This window comes from Atractosteus spatula, chromosome 9 (assembly GCF_055471065.1).
Source record: "Atractosteus spatula isolate fAtrSpa1 chromosome 9, fAtrSpa1.hap1, whole genome shotgun sequence".
Taxonomy (NCBI): domain Eukaryota; kingdom Metazoa; phylum Chordata; class Actinopteri; order Semionotiformes; family Lepisosteidae; genus Atractosteus; species Atractosteus spatula.
In genome coordinates, this window is record NC_142714.1 from 48,405,164 (window position 1) to 48,420,702 (window position 15,539).

At 52.6% G+C, this 15,539-nt stretch overlaps 2 protein-coding genes across 2 annotated transcripts; one reads left to right on the top strand and one right to left on the bottom strand.

Annotated features, from left to right (window-relative positions):
• Nucleotides 1-1,617: 1,617 nt before the first annotated feature.
• Nucleotides 1,618-6,803, top strand: c9hxorf65 (chromosome 9 CXorf65 homolog). The gene is made up of 6 exons (XM_088924509.1): nt 1,618-1,642; nt 2,074-2,160; nt 4,411-4,533; nt 5,019-5,087; nt 5,374-5,504; nt 6,702-6,803. Exons 1-6 carry the CDS (start codon nt 1,618-1,620, stop codon nt 6,801-6,803), a joined length of 537 nt encoding a protein of 178 aa, XP_088780635.1.
• Nucleotides 6,804-7,013: 210 nt separating this feature from the next.
• On the bottom strand, nt 7,014-12,439 carry LOC148828710 (cytokine receptor common subunit gamma-like). The gene is made up of 6 exons (XM_088924471.1): nt 12,361-12,439; nt 11,038-11,128; nt 10,096-10,271; nt 9,237-9,376; nt 8,470-8,632; nt 7,014-7,216 (listed from the first exon to the last, which is right to left on the bottom strand). Exons 1-6 carry the CDS (start codon nt 12,437-12,439, stop codon nt 7,122-7,124), a joined length of 744 nt encoding a protein of 247 aa, XP_088780597.1. The 3' UTR covers nt 7,014-7,121.
• Nucleotides 12,440-15,539: the final 3,100 nt, after the last annotated feature.

Sequence of the window (15,539 nt, forward strand, 5' to 3'; positions counted from 1 at the left end):
CTTGGGATGCCCAGGGACAGGAAATTCCCTGCAGCACTCCATCTGTGTATGATCGCACTCAGGGTTTTCTTTTGATGCTTGCCGATGTGGTGGGCCGTGGTTGGATCCGGGGTGATTTCAAGCCAGTAAGCAGAAAAGACACCTGCGGGTGAAGTGGGCGCAGAGGGCTCCGACCCAGACTCCCTTCTCACTCGCACTCCGAGCGGCAGGAAGCCGCCGGCAGAGCCCCACAGGAAGAGGAAGTGTGGGGGGACAGTGCATGTGCCGACGCTCTAGCCTGCGAGTGCTGCCTGCAGGCCCGCGCGGCGCAGAAAACCAGACGAAGGTGATGCCGCTGTGGCAGTGTGCGTAGCACAAAGCGGAGCTGAAAGCAGGCAGCTTTCGCTCTTGTGCATCAGGCAGTCAAGCACTAAGCAGACACGCAGCAGGTTTGTACTGTATAGCCTGGGCGTGGAGCTGCTGTCTTTCTTTAAAAAAAACTGCATTTTTTCATGATCAGCCCCCCCCCCCCCCATCTGGAATTGCTAAAGCTGTCTTTGAGTGACTCACTACAATTTCTGAACTTGCTTGCCAGAGATTCAGGGGTGACCCTCACTGGGGTGCGCCATCCCTGCTGGAGCAGAGGGGCGACCCTCACTGGGGTGCATCATGCTGGAGCAGAGGGGCGACCCTCACTGGGGTGCATCATGCTGGAGAAGAGGGGCGACCCTCACTGGGGTGCACCATGCTGGAGCAGAGGGGTGACCCTCGCTGGGGTGCATCATGCTGGAGCAGAGGCGTGACCCTCGCTGGGGTGCATCATGGTGGAGCAGAAGCATGACCCTCGCTGGGGTGCACCATGCTGGAGCAGAGGGGCGACCCTCACTGGGGTGCACCATGCTGGAGCAGAGGGGCGTGACCCAGATGCCTGACCTTTGAACTGGCAACATCAGCGTCACAGAGCTCCACCCGCACTCTGAGTGAGCACCATTACTGGCCCAGACACATAGCCATTCAAGACACAGACACTTAAAATAGGGGGTTTCTACTTCCTTTTATGGTGCTCGTTTTTTTCAGGCATGACTCTATAACAGCTGTTTTGTCGCTGTTGTTGAAGGCTTGTGCAGAAAGCACATTGCAACCATACTTCAGAGTAAGTATCTCTGGGACTGAAGCAACACAGCTCACTTGTAAAATGGAAGAAGTCTCAAGGTGGCACTTAAGTGTTTGAAATACTGTAATCATCAGAAATGTAAAGCAATGTGCAGGAGGTAAACTGCAAATTTCATGACAACTACATTCTGTGTCATTTGAAAGTCTTAATGAAGTCCCCATTCACAATAATGGGGCAACTTTTTGCTCATTATTTGTGAAGATTTTCCAGAATAAGCACCAAGCTTTAACAGCTGATGTCAAATTACCGGACAATACATTGCTGTGTCATTTTCAGCCTGTGCGGCGGGGTCGTTCCCAGCTCTCTATGACATCAGAATTATGTACCACGCGGGGACTGTGACATCACAAGGTAGCCACTGTGACACATTAAACCACACCATTGCAGCCACATCCTCTAACCTAGTACTGATCTGACTGTGCTGTCTGTTCCGAGGAATCAAGTTCCCGGCTCTGTTGTGTGAGATGTTCGTCTGCATAAAACATGGAGGTAAGAAACATGCATCTTGCACTCCATCTCTGGGTCTTTTGCTCACTTTTTGTATCTGTCGTTATTAGTCGTGCCCAGTTCCATGATGCCTTTTTATCTTCATTGTTTCATAGCCTATTATCAGGACATGCCCTGGTGCAAGTGCTCTCTACTCTCATAAAACTGGGCATCTCTGCCCTATAACCTGATCTTTCAATTTCCAGCTCCCAGTAGGAGTCTACGTGTAAACGACAGTCTAAATGAGGAATGCGGGGATATGAATTGTTGTGACTTGGCTTTCTGCGTGGCCTCCGCATGGTCTACAACTAAAAGCATGAGCTGTGTGCTCTTTTTGCCTGTATTAGCTTCCCAAAGTACCTTTAGTAGTCTTGTCTGCAAAGGCATTCCCCTATTAACCTGCTTCTGTGTACGTGCAATGTTCTTCTGTCCAGACAATGAGCAGTTCCTGGCCAACACAAACTGCCCCCTGGTCTTGCTGCTGCAGTATGTGAGGAACAGGCTGGGACTACCTCAGACAGGTAGGACGGCCAAGCCTATTGCCAATTATACCCTTCAGCTATTTGGTAGCCAAATGTTTTAAAAACTGAAGTATGAATAAACCTCATCCTGTCATACTACAAAGTTTGCAATGTCAGGCAAAACAGTGTAGTTTTTCAGAAATTCAGATGTCTTGGATATATATATATATATTGTAGTTAATATAAAAATGTGCTCTGTGGACAGGGAGACATTAAAAATGCAATAAATGAGTATCAGAACTGGTACCATTTGTTACGATGTTAAAGCCTACCAGAGCAGGCTCTACTTTATGAAACTTCACCTTCTGTTCAGACCAGGCATAAATGTAAAGGTCACCCCGAAAAAGCTCTTTTTCAAGCATGACATGGCAGTGCTAACAAGTGCAAGAGTGAGGCAGAGAAGATTTAATCACACAACCAAAAAACACCTTCGGATCCGACTGCTTCAGACATCGCTCTACAGATGTCTGTATCAAACTGAAAATGACTGGTACCCAGGGCTTTCGGGAGGTTCAGTGAGATAAGAGTTTAGTAAAGAGCAGGAAGGTGTTTTCCCAGTAAAAGATCTGTAAACTCGTTTGAACCAGTGACGCATTTGTCTAGTAAGGCGGGAGAGCTGCCCAATTGTGACTAACGATCGCAATGATGAGCGCGTGCTGTAGGGGGCGCCAGTGATGACTTTCACCGCAGAGTGGTATAAAATGGGCCAGTAGGGGGCAGTTCCGATCCTGGAGAACCAGCTTCCTGCAGTTCCTGGGACGCCAGTCCATCACACACACACACTCACACCTGGGCCAGTTTTCCCAGACGCTAATTAACCTACCAGTACATCCTTGGTCTGTGGGAGGAGACCGCAGCAACAGAGGAAACCCACCTGAACACAGGGAGAACATACAAACTCCACACAGAAAGTGCCCCAGGATTGGAATTGAACCCAGGACCCCTGCACTGTGAGGCAGCAATGCTAACCGTGCCTCAATTAAGTCATTACTGTCTTAAATGGAATGATATCCAGACACAAATGTGGCCCTCTGAGGAGGAGAGTGAGCTGGATCTGCTATCAGACATTGAGGGCTGTTCTGTAAAAACAACATCACTTTAGTCCTAGACAGGGGAGTGTGGATCTCACCAGCACAAACTGTACCTACAGGAATGTGTAGGACAAGATTTACCACAACAGAAGAGACCTGGACTAGCCTAGACTTCACCTCCACTAGTAATCTGTTCATCCGAGCGACTGTGACTCTCCGCCACTGATCTGAGACGTGTAAGTGAGGCACTGTCAGCCCGAGACACACAGAGTCTAGACTGCTGATGGGCCCTTTAAATATTTTACAGAGCAAAGGTGGTGTTACTGTCAGGTGTCTGCTTACACCTTCTGCACTGGGAGAGAGAGAGAGAGACACCACTTCACAGCCCACCCAGGTCCAGCAGTGTTCGCACAACCCAGCACAATGTTTATTAAAGACCGAGTAAATATTGATGTTTTTGTAAGGGCTACTGCCTGTACTTTACAGGGTGCGGAGTCCCCGAAAAACACATCTCTTTTGATGCATTTTTCTTTGTCACTTAACCCCTTACGTTAGGTGCACGTTTTTCACCGTCTGGGTCTAGTCGATTTGTGATGTCCACAGGCAGACCTGCGAGAAAGAGCACCTCAGCCGGAGAGGGACATACCCTATCTGAATGATGGTGAAATATGAAATGAAATACCCTGCTCATGTACTCAGTAGAACAGCAGTTAGTCAGGTAGCAGACAGGTGGACCAGAAGGGAAATAAAGAGACAGAACAGAGTGTTAACTAATAATAAGAATAATAATCCCTTACATTTATATAGCGCTTTTCTGGACACTCCACTCAAAGTGCTTTTCAAAGTAATGGGGACTCTCCTCCTCCACCACCACCAGTGTGCAGCCCCACCTGGATGATGTGACACCAGCTCTCAGTGGGGAGGAGAACACAGGGATGAAGCCATTTCATAGATGGGGATGACAGAACAGGTGCTTTGGCTGCAGAGTCAAGTTCAACGGTTGGGATCTTGTCTTAACTTCTCCCACGAAGCACCAAGCACAGGGAGGTTCCCTAACCTGCTCCGGGTGATCAAACGCACGCAAGGGCTCCTCAACAGAGTCTCCGACCCCGGCTCCCGGGAGTACCAGCTGTCTCCCCTGCAGAGCCCCTGCTCGGTCTTGAGCAGGTGTCGCGCCCCTCGCCTGACCGCACTGTGCCCGTGTGTCCGTGTGCCGCAGCGCTCATCGACCTGTGTGACGACAGAGGAAGCCTGAAGCTGCTGTTCCTGTGCCGCCAGCCGCAGGAGAGCGCGAGCCGGCTGCTGGCCCCGCGCGCCACGCTCGCGGTCTGCGCCGTGCACCGTAAGCACGCCGGGGCGTTGGGGTGTCGGGGTGTGCCTGTCTGTGCAGGCTCGGATCGGAGTGGGTGTTAGGGTGTCGGGGTGTGCCTGTCTGTGTAGGCTCGGATCGGAGTGGGTGTTGGGGTGTCGGGGTGTGCCTGTCTGTGCAGGCTCGGATCGGAGTGGGTGTTAGGGTGTCGGGGTGTGCCTGTCTGTGCAGGCTCGGATCGGAGTGGGTGTTGGGGTGTCGGGGTGTGCCTGTCTGTGTAGGCTCGGATCGGAGTGGGTGTTGGGGTGTCGGGGTGTGCCTGTCTGTACAGGCCCGGATTGCGTTCCTCCTGACACCCCCGAATTATTCTAACGCAATAGGAGTCTTAACCTCAGATGTCTGTGGCTTTGCACTGTCCTAAATTTCTGCTCCTGTCCGTCTCTCCTTCTTGTGTTGGGCTCTGTGTCTGATGATCGTGGAGCTTCGTTTTCACTCGTTTTCTTTTTCTTTTCCTTCAGGAAACAGCAGAGACGGGTCGTACGGTTCCATCAGCCCCCTGCTCGCCAGCCCCGAGGCGCCCCTCTTGGGTAACTGACCGGTTGGGTACTCATTCCTGCTTTAACAAAAATAAAAATGAGGGAAGGCGATTTCCCCGGGTCGCCCGGTAATAGCATGACTCCCGAAAGAGAGAATGAAGGGGGAAGCAGAAATGCCGATCAGTGGGATGCCGTGTCTGTGGATCAGACAGATCGCGTGTTACCCGCAGGCGAACCCTGCTCTCCGCCCGAAATGAAACTGGTGTCGCAGCGCCCTCTAGCGTGCGTGCCCCCGGGCAACACCCACCTGCTCACCGGACTCTCCGTGCGCTTTCAGAGGCCCTGCAGACCCAGAGGGACAGCCTGGAGAAGGCGCGGCTCCGGCAGCTGCGCTCTCAGGAGGACCGGAGGCCGCCGCCGCCGCCCAGCGGGGAGAGTCCGGCACAGGGACCCCCCCCCGCCCCGGCGGTAAGACCGCTGCGGGTCCGGCTGTCCGTCTAACACCTTGAACTGAACTGAAGCCTCCCGGGGCGAGCCTCAGCGTGCACCCCCGCTGCGTCTCGGGGCTACATGTGGGGGTCACGGAGAAGATGATCGCGAGAGGCTGGTTTGTTGTTATTTCTCATGCCAGTATGAGAATAATAACGGGACACGTGAGGGTGCATCCCGGGCTGAGTAATGGAGACGAGAAACTCGACGAGCGGTTTGGGGTGGGGTGGGGGGTCTCCTTCAGGCGTTTCTCCTCTCTGGCCTTCAGCGTGGGGGATTAACTTCAGCCTCTTCCTTTGCAGCCCAACGCGCACTGACGAACATCTCAAAAGGAATCGCGTAGCTCTGGCAGCATGAGGCTGTGCGATTCTGTCTCCGCAGTTTGCACAGCACGGGTACATATAAGAATAAATAATAATCGCTTACACTTATACAGCGCTTTGCAGGACACTCCACTCAAAGCGCTTCACAGGTAATGGGGATCCCCTCCTCCACCACCAGTGTGCAGCCCCACCTGGATGATGCACCAGTACTCTCCCCACACACCAGCTCTCAGGGGGGAGGAGAGCAGAGTGATGAAGCCAGTCCAGAGATGGGGATTATTAGGAGGCCATGATTGGTAAAGACAAGGGGGAAATTTTGGCCAGGGCGCCGGGGTTACACCCCTACTCTTTTCGAGAAACGCTCTGGATTTTTAATGACCACAGAAAGTCAGGACCTCGGTTTTACATTTCATCCAAAGGACGCCGCCTTTTTTACAGTACAGTGTCCCCGTCACTACACTGGGGCATCAGGACCCACACAGACCATAGAGTGAGCGCCCCCTACTGGTCCACTCACCTTTTCCAGCAGCAGCCTGAGCTTTCCCGGGAGGTAAAGTTCTAATAGTAGGGAGCTGTGTCAGCATGCATAGGCTGCAAAGGAACAGGTGAAGGTTTATTGTTTCAGGCTGAAAGGAAGGGAAAAGAGAGACAACGTTTCAGCTGTGGAGCTTCTTCAGGCGTGTGGAGAAGGAATAATAAACCTTCACCTGTTCCTATGTGGAGGCAAGGCTGGTTGGTAAGCCAGAGACCAGCTGTGTTCACGAACCCGCAGCCAGCGGGAGATTACAGGTCGCCACGACGCGTCTCGGCCCCACCAGGGGTGTAACCCCGCTCTGTCCTGTCTCCCACCCAGGGCAGGGGCAAGGCAGGGGTGCGAGCTGGGAACCTGGCCGGCGACACAGCGGAGGACGACGCCCCCCGCAGGGCTGGAGGGAAGAGGGGCATGAGGGCGTGAGGAGCCGACCTGCACCCAGAACCCCTCTTCTGTCCTCGGGAGGAAACGAGTGTTCACCTGCCCCCCCCCCCCCCCCGTCTCCCCAACGAGACGCTGTTTTATTATCACGTGCCTCACTTTCAGTTTTTTTTTCCCCCGACGTGCTCTCTCGTAACACAACATGACCCGTTGGGGAACAGAATGAGCCGTTTGTGACTGCCGCATGTTTTATTTCTGCTGCTTCACTAGGCTGTGAAAACAGGGCACGAGAGCAGTCAGTGGGACTGAAGTCAGACGTCCCTCCAGCCTGAGCCCGGACCGCATCCTGCTGGGGTCCACTCAGCCAATCAGAAAGCCTCCCACCGGCGCCAGCCAGCCAATCAGAATCAGGGGGGATAGGGCGGATGTGAAGGCCGCACACGCCCTGGGCGCTGCTGGGGAAACAGAAGGGGTGCAGGTTAGCGTTCTGCTCGCCAGCCGGGGGGCAGTGACTCCGGGACTGTACTGCACAGAGGCACAGTTCAACAAGTGCGAAGAAAAAGCAACATCAGAAACACGAGGTGAAGCCTGGAGTGGATTTGGTGGTTAGCATTGCTGCCTCACAGCGCTGGGGCCCTGTGTTCTGGACTTTGGGTGCTGTCTGTGGGGAGTTCGTATGCTCTCCTCTTGTTCTCATAGGTTTCCTTTCGCAGTCCAAAGACATACTGGTCAATCAAATGGCTTCTGGGAAAACTGGCCCTGGTTTGAGGGTGTGAGTGTTTGTATCTGTCCACCCTGCGATGGACGGGCGTCCTGTCCAGGCTGTACCCTGCCTCGTGCCCGTTGCTTGCTGGGATAGGCTCCGGCTGCCTCTCGACCCTGAACTGGATGAACCGGTTAGAAAATGGCTGGATGGGTGGATGCATTTGTGTTGCCTGTCATCTGTGTCGTGTGGTTGAGAATCAGTCGGTAGGCTGTTTATCACCCCTGGTGGACTCAAACCAGAAGGAGGACCCTACACTCGTGCTGAAGAGGAAATTCTTTATTAGCAGGTCAGCATTCCTGGCTTCACCACATGTACCAGACATGGCCACCAGGTGTCACCCCCTTGATACGCGTTCCAATAATCGTTCCAATAATCTCATTCTTATGGGCTGGACAGGACACTAGTCAATCACAGGACTCACGCATAAGCAAGAACTTTTAAAGCTGTCAAATTCACCTAGCAAGCTATTTTCTGAGAGGTTGGGGGGAAACCAGAGCACCCAGTAAAAATGCACACAGATTTGTGAAGGGGAGAGAACATGCAAACTCCACACAGAAAGTAGCCCAGGCTGGACTCGAGAGCTGTGACTGCCATGCCACTGAATGCACCACAGGGGGGGTCACACCATTACCTCAGCACAGCTGAACACTTCTGATGAAGTTGTCTCAAGTTTCACTTCTCATCATTAAAGTACTTCTTTTTTTTATTTAAATTAAAATTGAATAAATGACTTAGACCGATAATGGAATCCTCAAACCCCCCAAAAAAGTGTTATTCCGCAGCTGGTGGGAGTTCCTCCACCGGGCCTGCCCTCTCGCTTGAAGACGGCCTGTTTCAGGAGGCACGCGCTGACACAGCTGTGCCCCAATCTGGGGGCGTTCTCAGCGGGCACGCCTGCCCACGTGCAGACGTGCCCGTTGGGCTACAGGGAGACGGTCCTACCTGGGCGGGTGCTCTCCCAGCTCAAAGAGGGACTCCACTTGCTCCAGTGTTTGGATTTCCCACAGAACATGCTGATCCTGGCTCTCACCTGGAACGCGGCCCGGAGCTCGGTGCTGAGCAGGGGGGCCTTGTACTGGAAGGGGGCGCGGATAGTTTTGGAGACCTGATAGAAGAAAGGGAGAAGGTCTGTACGAGCGACTACACGAGAGCTGCACGGGACTGTGGGAATAAAAATGCAGCCGCACCTCGGGAAGGAAGATTATGGGAAATGTGGACAGGAGACTGAAAGGGAACATGGATGTATTGCGTTTACACTATTCTTTCACTTGTGTAGTGGTCATTTCTGTGTCTGGCCTGTGTTATACTCCTGACCTGGCCTGTCACTGTCCAGTCTGCTGCCCTGAGCTCTCACTGCTGTGTGCTGCCCTGTCTGTGCATGTGCTCTTGTGTTCTGTTCTGTAGCTGTCTCTGTCCAGTCTGCTGCCCTGAGCTCTCACTGCTGTGTGCTGCCCTGTCTGTGCATGTGCTCTTGTGTTCTGTTCTGTAGCTGTCTCTGTCCAGTCTGCTGCCCTGAGCTCTCACTGCTGTGTGATGCCCTGTCTATGCATGTGCTCGTGTATTCAGTTCTGTAGTGAAGCTTGTCTGTGGTAGAGTTGGGCAAGGTGCCCTGTGCAGTACACGGCATAGTTTCATTCCTGGCCATCGGCTTCTATGCACGAGAACTGTGCTCGCTACTGTGACAACATGCTTATTACCTGTCCGCTCACCTGCCATTTGGCGTCATCGCCGTTCCTGTACCTGACCTGACTCTCCACGCAGTGGACCTTAGAGCTGACGTTCCAGTACAGCCAGGGGCCGGAGCTGCTGCTGACCTTCAGGGTCACGTTGTGGGGAGGGCTCAGCACCACTGGCCGCCAGAGACACAAGAGAACAAGGGAACCAGTGTGTCTCCCCTCCTCAGCACGGGCAGGCTGGTAACTCAGCATACACGCCCACAGGCGCTCTGAGCCTCCCTGCTCTTTTCTGATAGAGGGCTCACAGAGGATGGGCGGCTGCTTGGGACTGATCATGAGTCTTCTATCGGCTACAGCTGCCTTCCCCACAGTTTGCCACAGAGCGCTTTACAGAATACTAGAGCAGTAAACAGTACAGCAACAGCAAACCATGGGGATCACAGATCAGAAACCCCCCCAGAAAACAAACCTCTGGGGGTCTCGGGACATGCGTTTTTGGTACATGACTTAGAACAAATCACGGACAGCCTTTGCAAAGTCAAGGGCTGGAACACTGCTGCCTTGGCTGACAGTAAACCCTCTGAATGCGTCTGATAGGTTACACAAGCTTGATTAGCTGCATTTCCTCTGAATGCAAACTTTTTACCAACCTCTTCCATTGCTCCTGTGGTATCGACTGAACTCACTCAGCAGGAATTTGTCTGGACACTGCCCGACGAGGGCTGACTGTGCATGCCGACACGCTGGCAGGTGTTGATGAATGAATTCACTCGGAGCAGAGAGAGTGTGTGGCCCCTTTTACTGGCCAGCACCTCGGTAACCTGTGGGAGTGCGTGTCTTCACTTCACGCGCCCGAGCCCGGGGGGGGGGGCGGCCACGCCCGGTCTCTCACCTAGCCCATTCAGCTCGATGCCCATCTCCCAGGCTGCACTGCTGTTGCCTGCTGCCAGCCTTGCATACAGCGTGTGGAACTTCAGGTTGCTTGTGTACGGCAGCTGGCAGCCCACGTTGTAGCCCCCCTTCTGCAGGTACAGCGGGCACTCCGTGTAGTTCTGGAGCCTCCGGAGCCTGGTCACAGGAAGAGTGCATCATGGGAGGAGGGAAACGTGGCCGACGCGCTCCAGTACTGCATGTGTTCAGGAATTGCTGCAGAAAGCCTGGCAATGATGGGGCTCATCATGCTGAAGATAGGAATGTGACTGTTGATAGAACTGGCTGACACAGCCCGTATTTTAATACTCATAAATAATTCCATACACTTATAGAGCACTCTTCTGGACACGCCAGGTAATGGGGACTCCCACTGCCACCACCAATGTGCAGCCCCACCTGGATGATGCTCCAGCATGCTCCCCACACACCAGCTATTAGTGGGGAGGAGAACGGAGTGATGAAGGATTATTAACAGGTCATGATTGCTAAAGGCCAATGGGAAATTTGGCCAGGATGCCTGGGTAACAGCCCTACTGTTCTTGAGAAACACCCTCGACCACAGAGAGTCAGGACCTCAGTTTTACTTCTCATCCGAAAGACGGCACCTTTTTTTTAAGAAAGGGTCCCTCTCACTGTCTGGAGCATTAGGAACCACACAGACCACAGGGTGAGCACCCCCCTACTGGACCCACTAACACCTCTTCCAGCAGCAACCTTAGTTTTCCTAGGAGATCTCTCATCCAGGAACTGACCAGGCTCACACCAGCTGAGCGTCAGTGGGCTACCCGCTGTGAGTTGCAGGGTGTTATGGCTGCTGGCTACCAATTTCAGGCTGTAAAATTTCATGCAACCTGATTTCAAGGCAGCCCTGAGCCGAACGGGGCACATGTTGAGCACGCACCTGCTGTGGAAGGTGTAGTTGAAGCGTGGGGTTCCCTGCTTGCTCCAGGTACAGCTGATGTGCTCCTCGTTGGGGATGAGACAGGCCACACCTGCGCGGAAACTCGACATCAGCGGGGACGCGCCGGTCTCTCGGCCCACAGACAGCAGGGGAAACCCCATGCCCCTGCTGCTGGGGGTCTCTGTCAGAGAGGGTCTCTAGAGCCCAGCCCTGTGATCCTGACTGCGCAATCTCTCTGTGGGGAAGATGCTCACCTCCGTCACACACACAATTCCCCCTGCCCCTCTTGCCATGACACCCCCAAAGGCGCACATTGCGTCTTCTAGAACTGGAGCACATCAAACCCCACAACAAGGACTCGCACCTCCTCGCAGCGCCTCCTGCTGGCCACCCTGTATGACAGCACCTCTCCTCTTTCAGCTGCACCGAACCTCCTCTTTTAAACCTCCTTGAGGCATCACCTTCTTTTCAGTTGCCCTTTCCATACAGCTGCACTGGGGGCTCTGCTGCCCCCCTTCCTTGTTGCACTTCATGTGCTGCTCTTTGCATCCCCTGCCTGGTATGTGCGCTTGTCCGTGTAGCCCCCTGTGATTCTGGATTCTCACTCTCTCTAGACCTGGGTTGTAATAACCCCACTACTGGACACCTGCACTAATCTGTTGCTGAATGATTTACCTTTCATTCAAAGAGGAAAGGTTTCTTCAGTGGGCCGACAGTCAAGACTTTAACTGATATACCACACCTGGCCAGCAGGGGTCGCCCAATACTCCAGTGCAAAATCAACCCTTTACACCTCGATTTTGAATCGTTTTTGCTCTGAATGCATCCATTGTTAGCTGGGTTATCATTTGTTTTACTGCAGTTTCTTTTATTGCTGTCAGGTGTTTGCTTTCAAAGAGCACCAAACTCAGCGAGGTGAAAAGTGCTTCATCAACACAGCCCGGTTTAGAGCAGAATCAGACACCTCCAGTTCTCACGCCAGTGAGAGCAGCACACCTGAATACTCTTCTAGTTTTCTGTTTTTTTTCTAGTGCTTTTTCTGCTTGAAGAATCTCACAGGAGAAAGATATTTAGCAGTCACCCCTATGTGCAGATTTTTTTTTGTGCCGACTGCCCTCGTAATTCAGGGCACATTCTTATTACATATACAGTCTGTTTGACGAGCACTGAAAGGAACTACTTCCATACTGACCCTTGGACAGTCCATCATTTTGCAGCATGTTGCCCATCCCATTCTGCTTCTCTCTACCTTTGACTCCCCCCCCCCCCCCATCCGAAGTTCAAGGTCACAGACAGAGACACCCCCAATCCAACCCCACTTACTGATTTCGTCAGCTGCGCCTCCCGAGCTCCAGCACCCCACTGCGAACAGCAGGCCCGTGAGAGCCACGATCCTCTCCATCTCGGCCTCCTGCCCCACCAGCAACTGTGACAGCAGCGGTCCCCCGGTCCTCTTACATCCATTCCCTGGAACTGCCGACGTCAGCGGTCATCTGGGAAGTCACACGAAAGTGCAGTCATTTAGCCCCCGAGTTCCCTATTTAGCTTCAACCTTTGTAAAGGGGAACTTGCTGAAGGTGACAGGCTCTGCCCCTGTGCTGTGGTCATGTCCATCCCAGCTTCCCCGCCTCAGGAGCTGCCACGCGGTTTGAGGAAGTCGAGTGGCCGCAGACCTTTACTCAGGCAGCACAGCCGAGTACTGTTTTGCTGAATAACTCGGTAGCAGTAGTGGTGGTGGGGGGGGGGGGGGTGTCAAGACAAGAACTGATGGCCTCCCGCCATCCCAGAGGAATTCTGGGAAGGTTCGCCACCATCCTCCCATGCTGAAAACGGCCTCTGCCCTTGACAGCTTATTACAGACGGGAAAGGTCAACAGTGCCTCTGCCTTGGAAGATAAGAAACCTGGCAGAACGGTTCCGTCTAGCGATCTCATCCTCAGGGTGCCTCATGCCCGGTGCTTGCTGGGATAGACTCCGCCCCCCCCCCCTCTTCGACTCTGGACTGGAGCATTGGACGGAGCTGTGAGAACATGAAATAGTGGGTTCCATCTAGAAATCTACTGGCGTACAGAAGTATAACCTCTTACCAGGACTCCACGATCAGAAGTGAGAAGGAGCCAAGAAGCAACAGTCCTATCTACTGCACCACTGTTCCACACTGTGCTATCTAATATTTAATCCGAAGCCCATTGTTCGAAATGGTTTTCAAACTGGTCAGAATGCAGTTTTGCTCTGCCGGGGCTGAGTGAGAGGCCGGTAGAGGAGTATTGGACCTGATGGACACCTCACTGGTGATGGGGACAGGATCTCACAGGTCTGTGCTGCTGCTGAACTGGACAAATAGCCCTCCGGCTCTCTGGCGCTTCCCTTGTGAAGCAAGAAGACTTCCCGGGAGAGAGCAGGTCCTCTTCGTCGGGACGGGCCGCACTGTGGCTCTAGAAGATCCCAGGAAGGGCCCAGACCCGGACTGGAAAACAAAGTTCATTCCCTTGCTAAAACACGATGTGCACAATGTTTGATGTCACGCACGCATGTCCCGAAAAACACAAAAGAACACAGTTTTCTCTAGAAATGACTGCATCAGCTTGGAACCAGAGTTTCAGATTCCAGAAGCGAAACCACGAAAAGGGTGTCACTTACACACTGAAGATGAATCACTTGTCACATCATGCATAACTACGCGACATTCGCACTGGTTTGCTGTATCTCGCTGAAGTAATAAACACAACGGTTTCTGTCTGAATTCGTCTCCGAATTCATTCGGGCTGAGCTTTTTCCACCGCTTGGCTCGGAGCTGCGGTTTTCCTTCAGTCGAGAGCCGCTTCATAACACGAGACTTGGGATGCGCCTGAACGAGATGTGAAACTTGACAAAGCAGATGCTCAGAGTGCATTTGCTTTTTTTTTTATCATGATAAGTTTACAGAAGTTTCCCGGCATTGAACAGAAACCGATACCTGCCAGAATGAGGAGAGCTGTTCGTGTGCACCAGGCCGGCTCGCACTAACCGCCGGGCTCGCGTGGGTTGACCTGCAGGTGTACAGTACGCGTCACGTGAAAGTGAAACCAGCTCGACGTTCACGTTCACTTTTTCCTCAGTAGCCTTTGAATATCTGTATATAGATGTATGTATTCATACAGGTCTAAGGTGAGTTAGGAATTACAAAAGCTATGACATTGAATTATCTGAAACACAACGGGAGAATAAGTTTAAAAACAAAATTAGTTTACGCTAAAGAATTTTGTATTGGAAAATGTGTGCATTCACTCGGTGTAAATCTCTTTTTAATATAAGTACATATATAAGGACACAATATTCATTATTTTGTATGTAATTGGGTGGAGCGGTGGCTCTGTGGCTCAGGATCTGCACCTGTGGCTGGAAGGTTGCCGGTTCAAATCCCGGAATCCTACTCTGTTGGGCCCCTGAGCGAGGCCCTTAACCCCAACTGCTCCAGGGGTGTCTTATAAATGGCTGACCCTGCGCTCCGACCCCAGGCTCTCTCCCTGTCTGTGTGTCTCATGGAGAGCAAGCTGGGGTATGTGAAAAGATCATTCCTAATGCAAGAAATTGTAAAGGGTTAATAAAGTGATGTTAAACATCGGTACAGCATTCTGTTAAAAGGGCATCTTCTCCGCAGCACTTTTAGAAGCGAAGCGCGATGTCCACGCTCACCACAAGGGGGAGGTAGAGTATCGGAACACGCTCACTGTCGGGAGAGCAGCGTCTGCCCGTGCACTGGCTACAAACTGAAAACAAATGTCAACGACTCGAAAAAAGAGTAATAATAGTTATACTTCTGTGGTTACTTTCTTAAACTCTATCACTTAAAATGCTCATTTCAGAGCGGAATACAAAGGCCTGTCAACACTTTTAGTTTTTGGCGGTGTTAGACATCCTTTTCCCAGCTCTCGGGAAGGCAAGGAGCATCACAGCGGACCCCATCCACTACTCCCATCAGGAAGGCGGTATAGCGTCCCAGATTCAAATGAAAACACGAATAAGAAGTCTCATGCCCCGTCTGCAATAAAACCACTCAACGAATGTGCGTAAATGTAGTTCTTCCGCACTATTTATCCATTCATTTATGTATCGCATACTGATGTTGTGATTTCATGTGGGTTCGGGAGACGCTTCTGTTTTGCTTGTGTGTTTTTTTGTACTTCTGCGGGAGAAGCCTGCAGTGGGCAGTAAAGAGCCGGTCTTCTCCTGCCCCTGCATCAGCAAGGGGCCGGCAGACGTGACACCGGGAGCTCCCGAGCCGACCCCTTGTGGCCCCGCGCGACAGAGGGCAGTCTCGAGGCACGGGTGGCTGTGTCCGCTCTCGAGGAACTATTCCAAGTTGGGTTTATTTTTCCTCCCGTTTTCGATACGTCAGGCGGGAGAAGCAGCCGAGAAGGTGCTTGTGCAGTTGATGCACTCAACCCTGTTCCTATACAAGGAGACTACAGTGCAGACCCGGGACGCGAACGTTTATCGAAGTGTTCCTACCGGGAGTCGAGC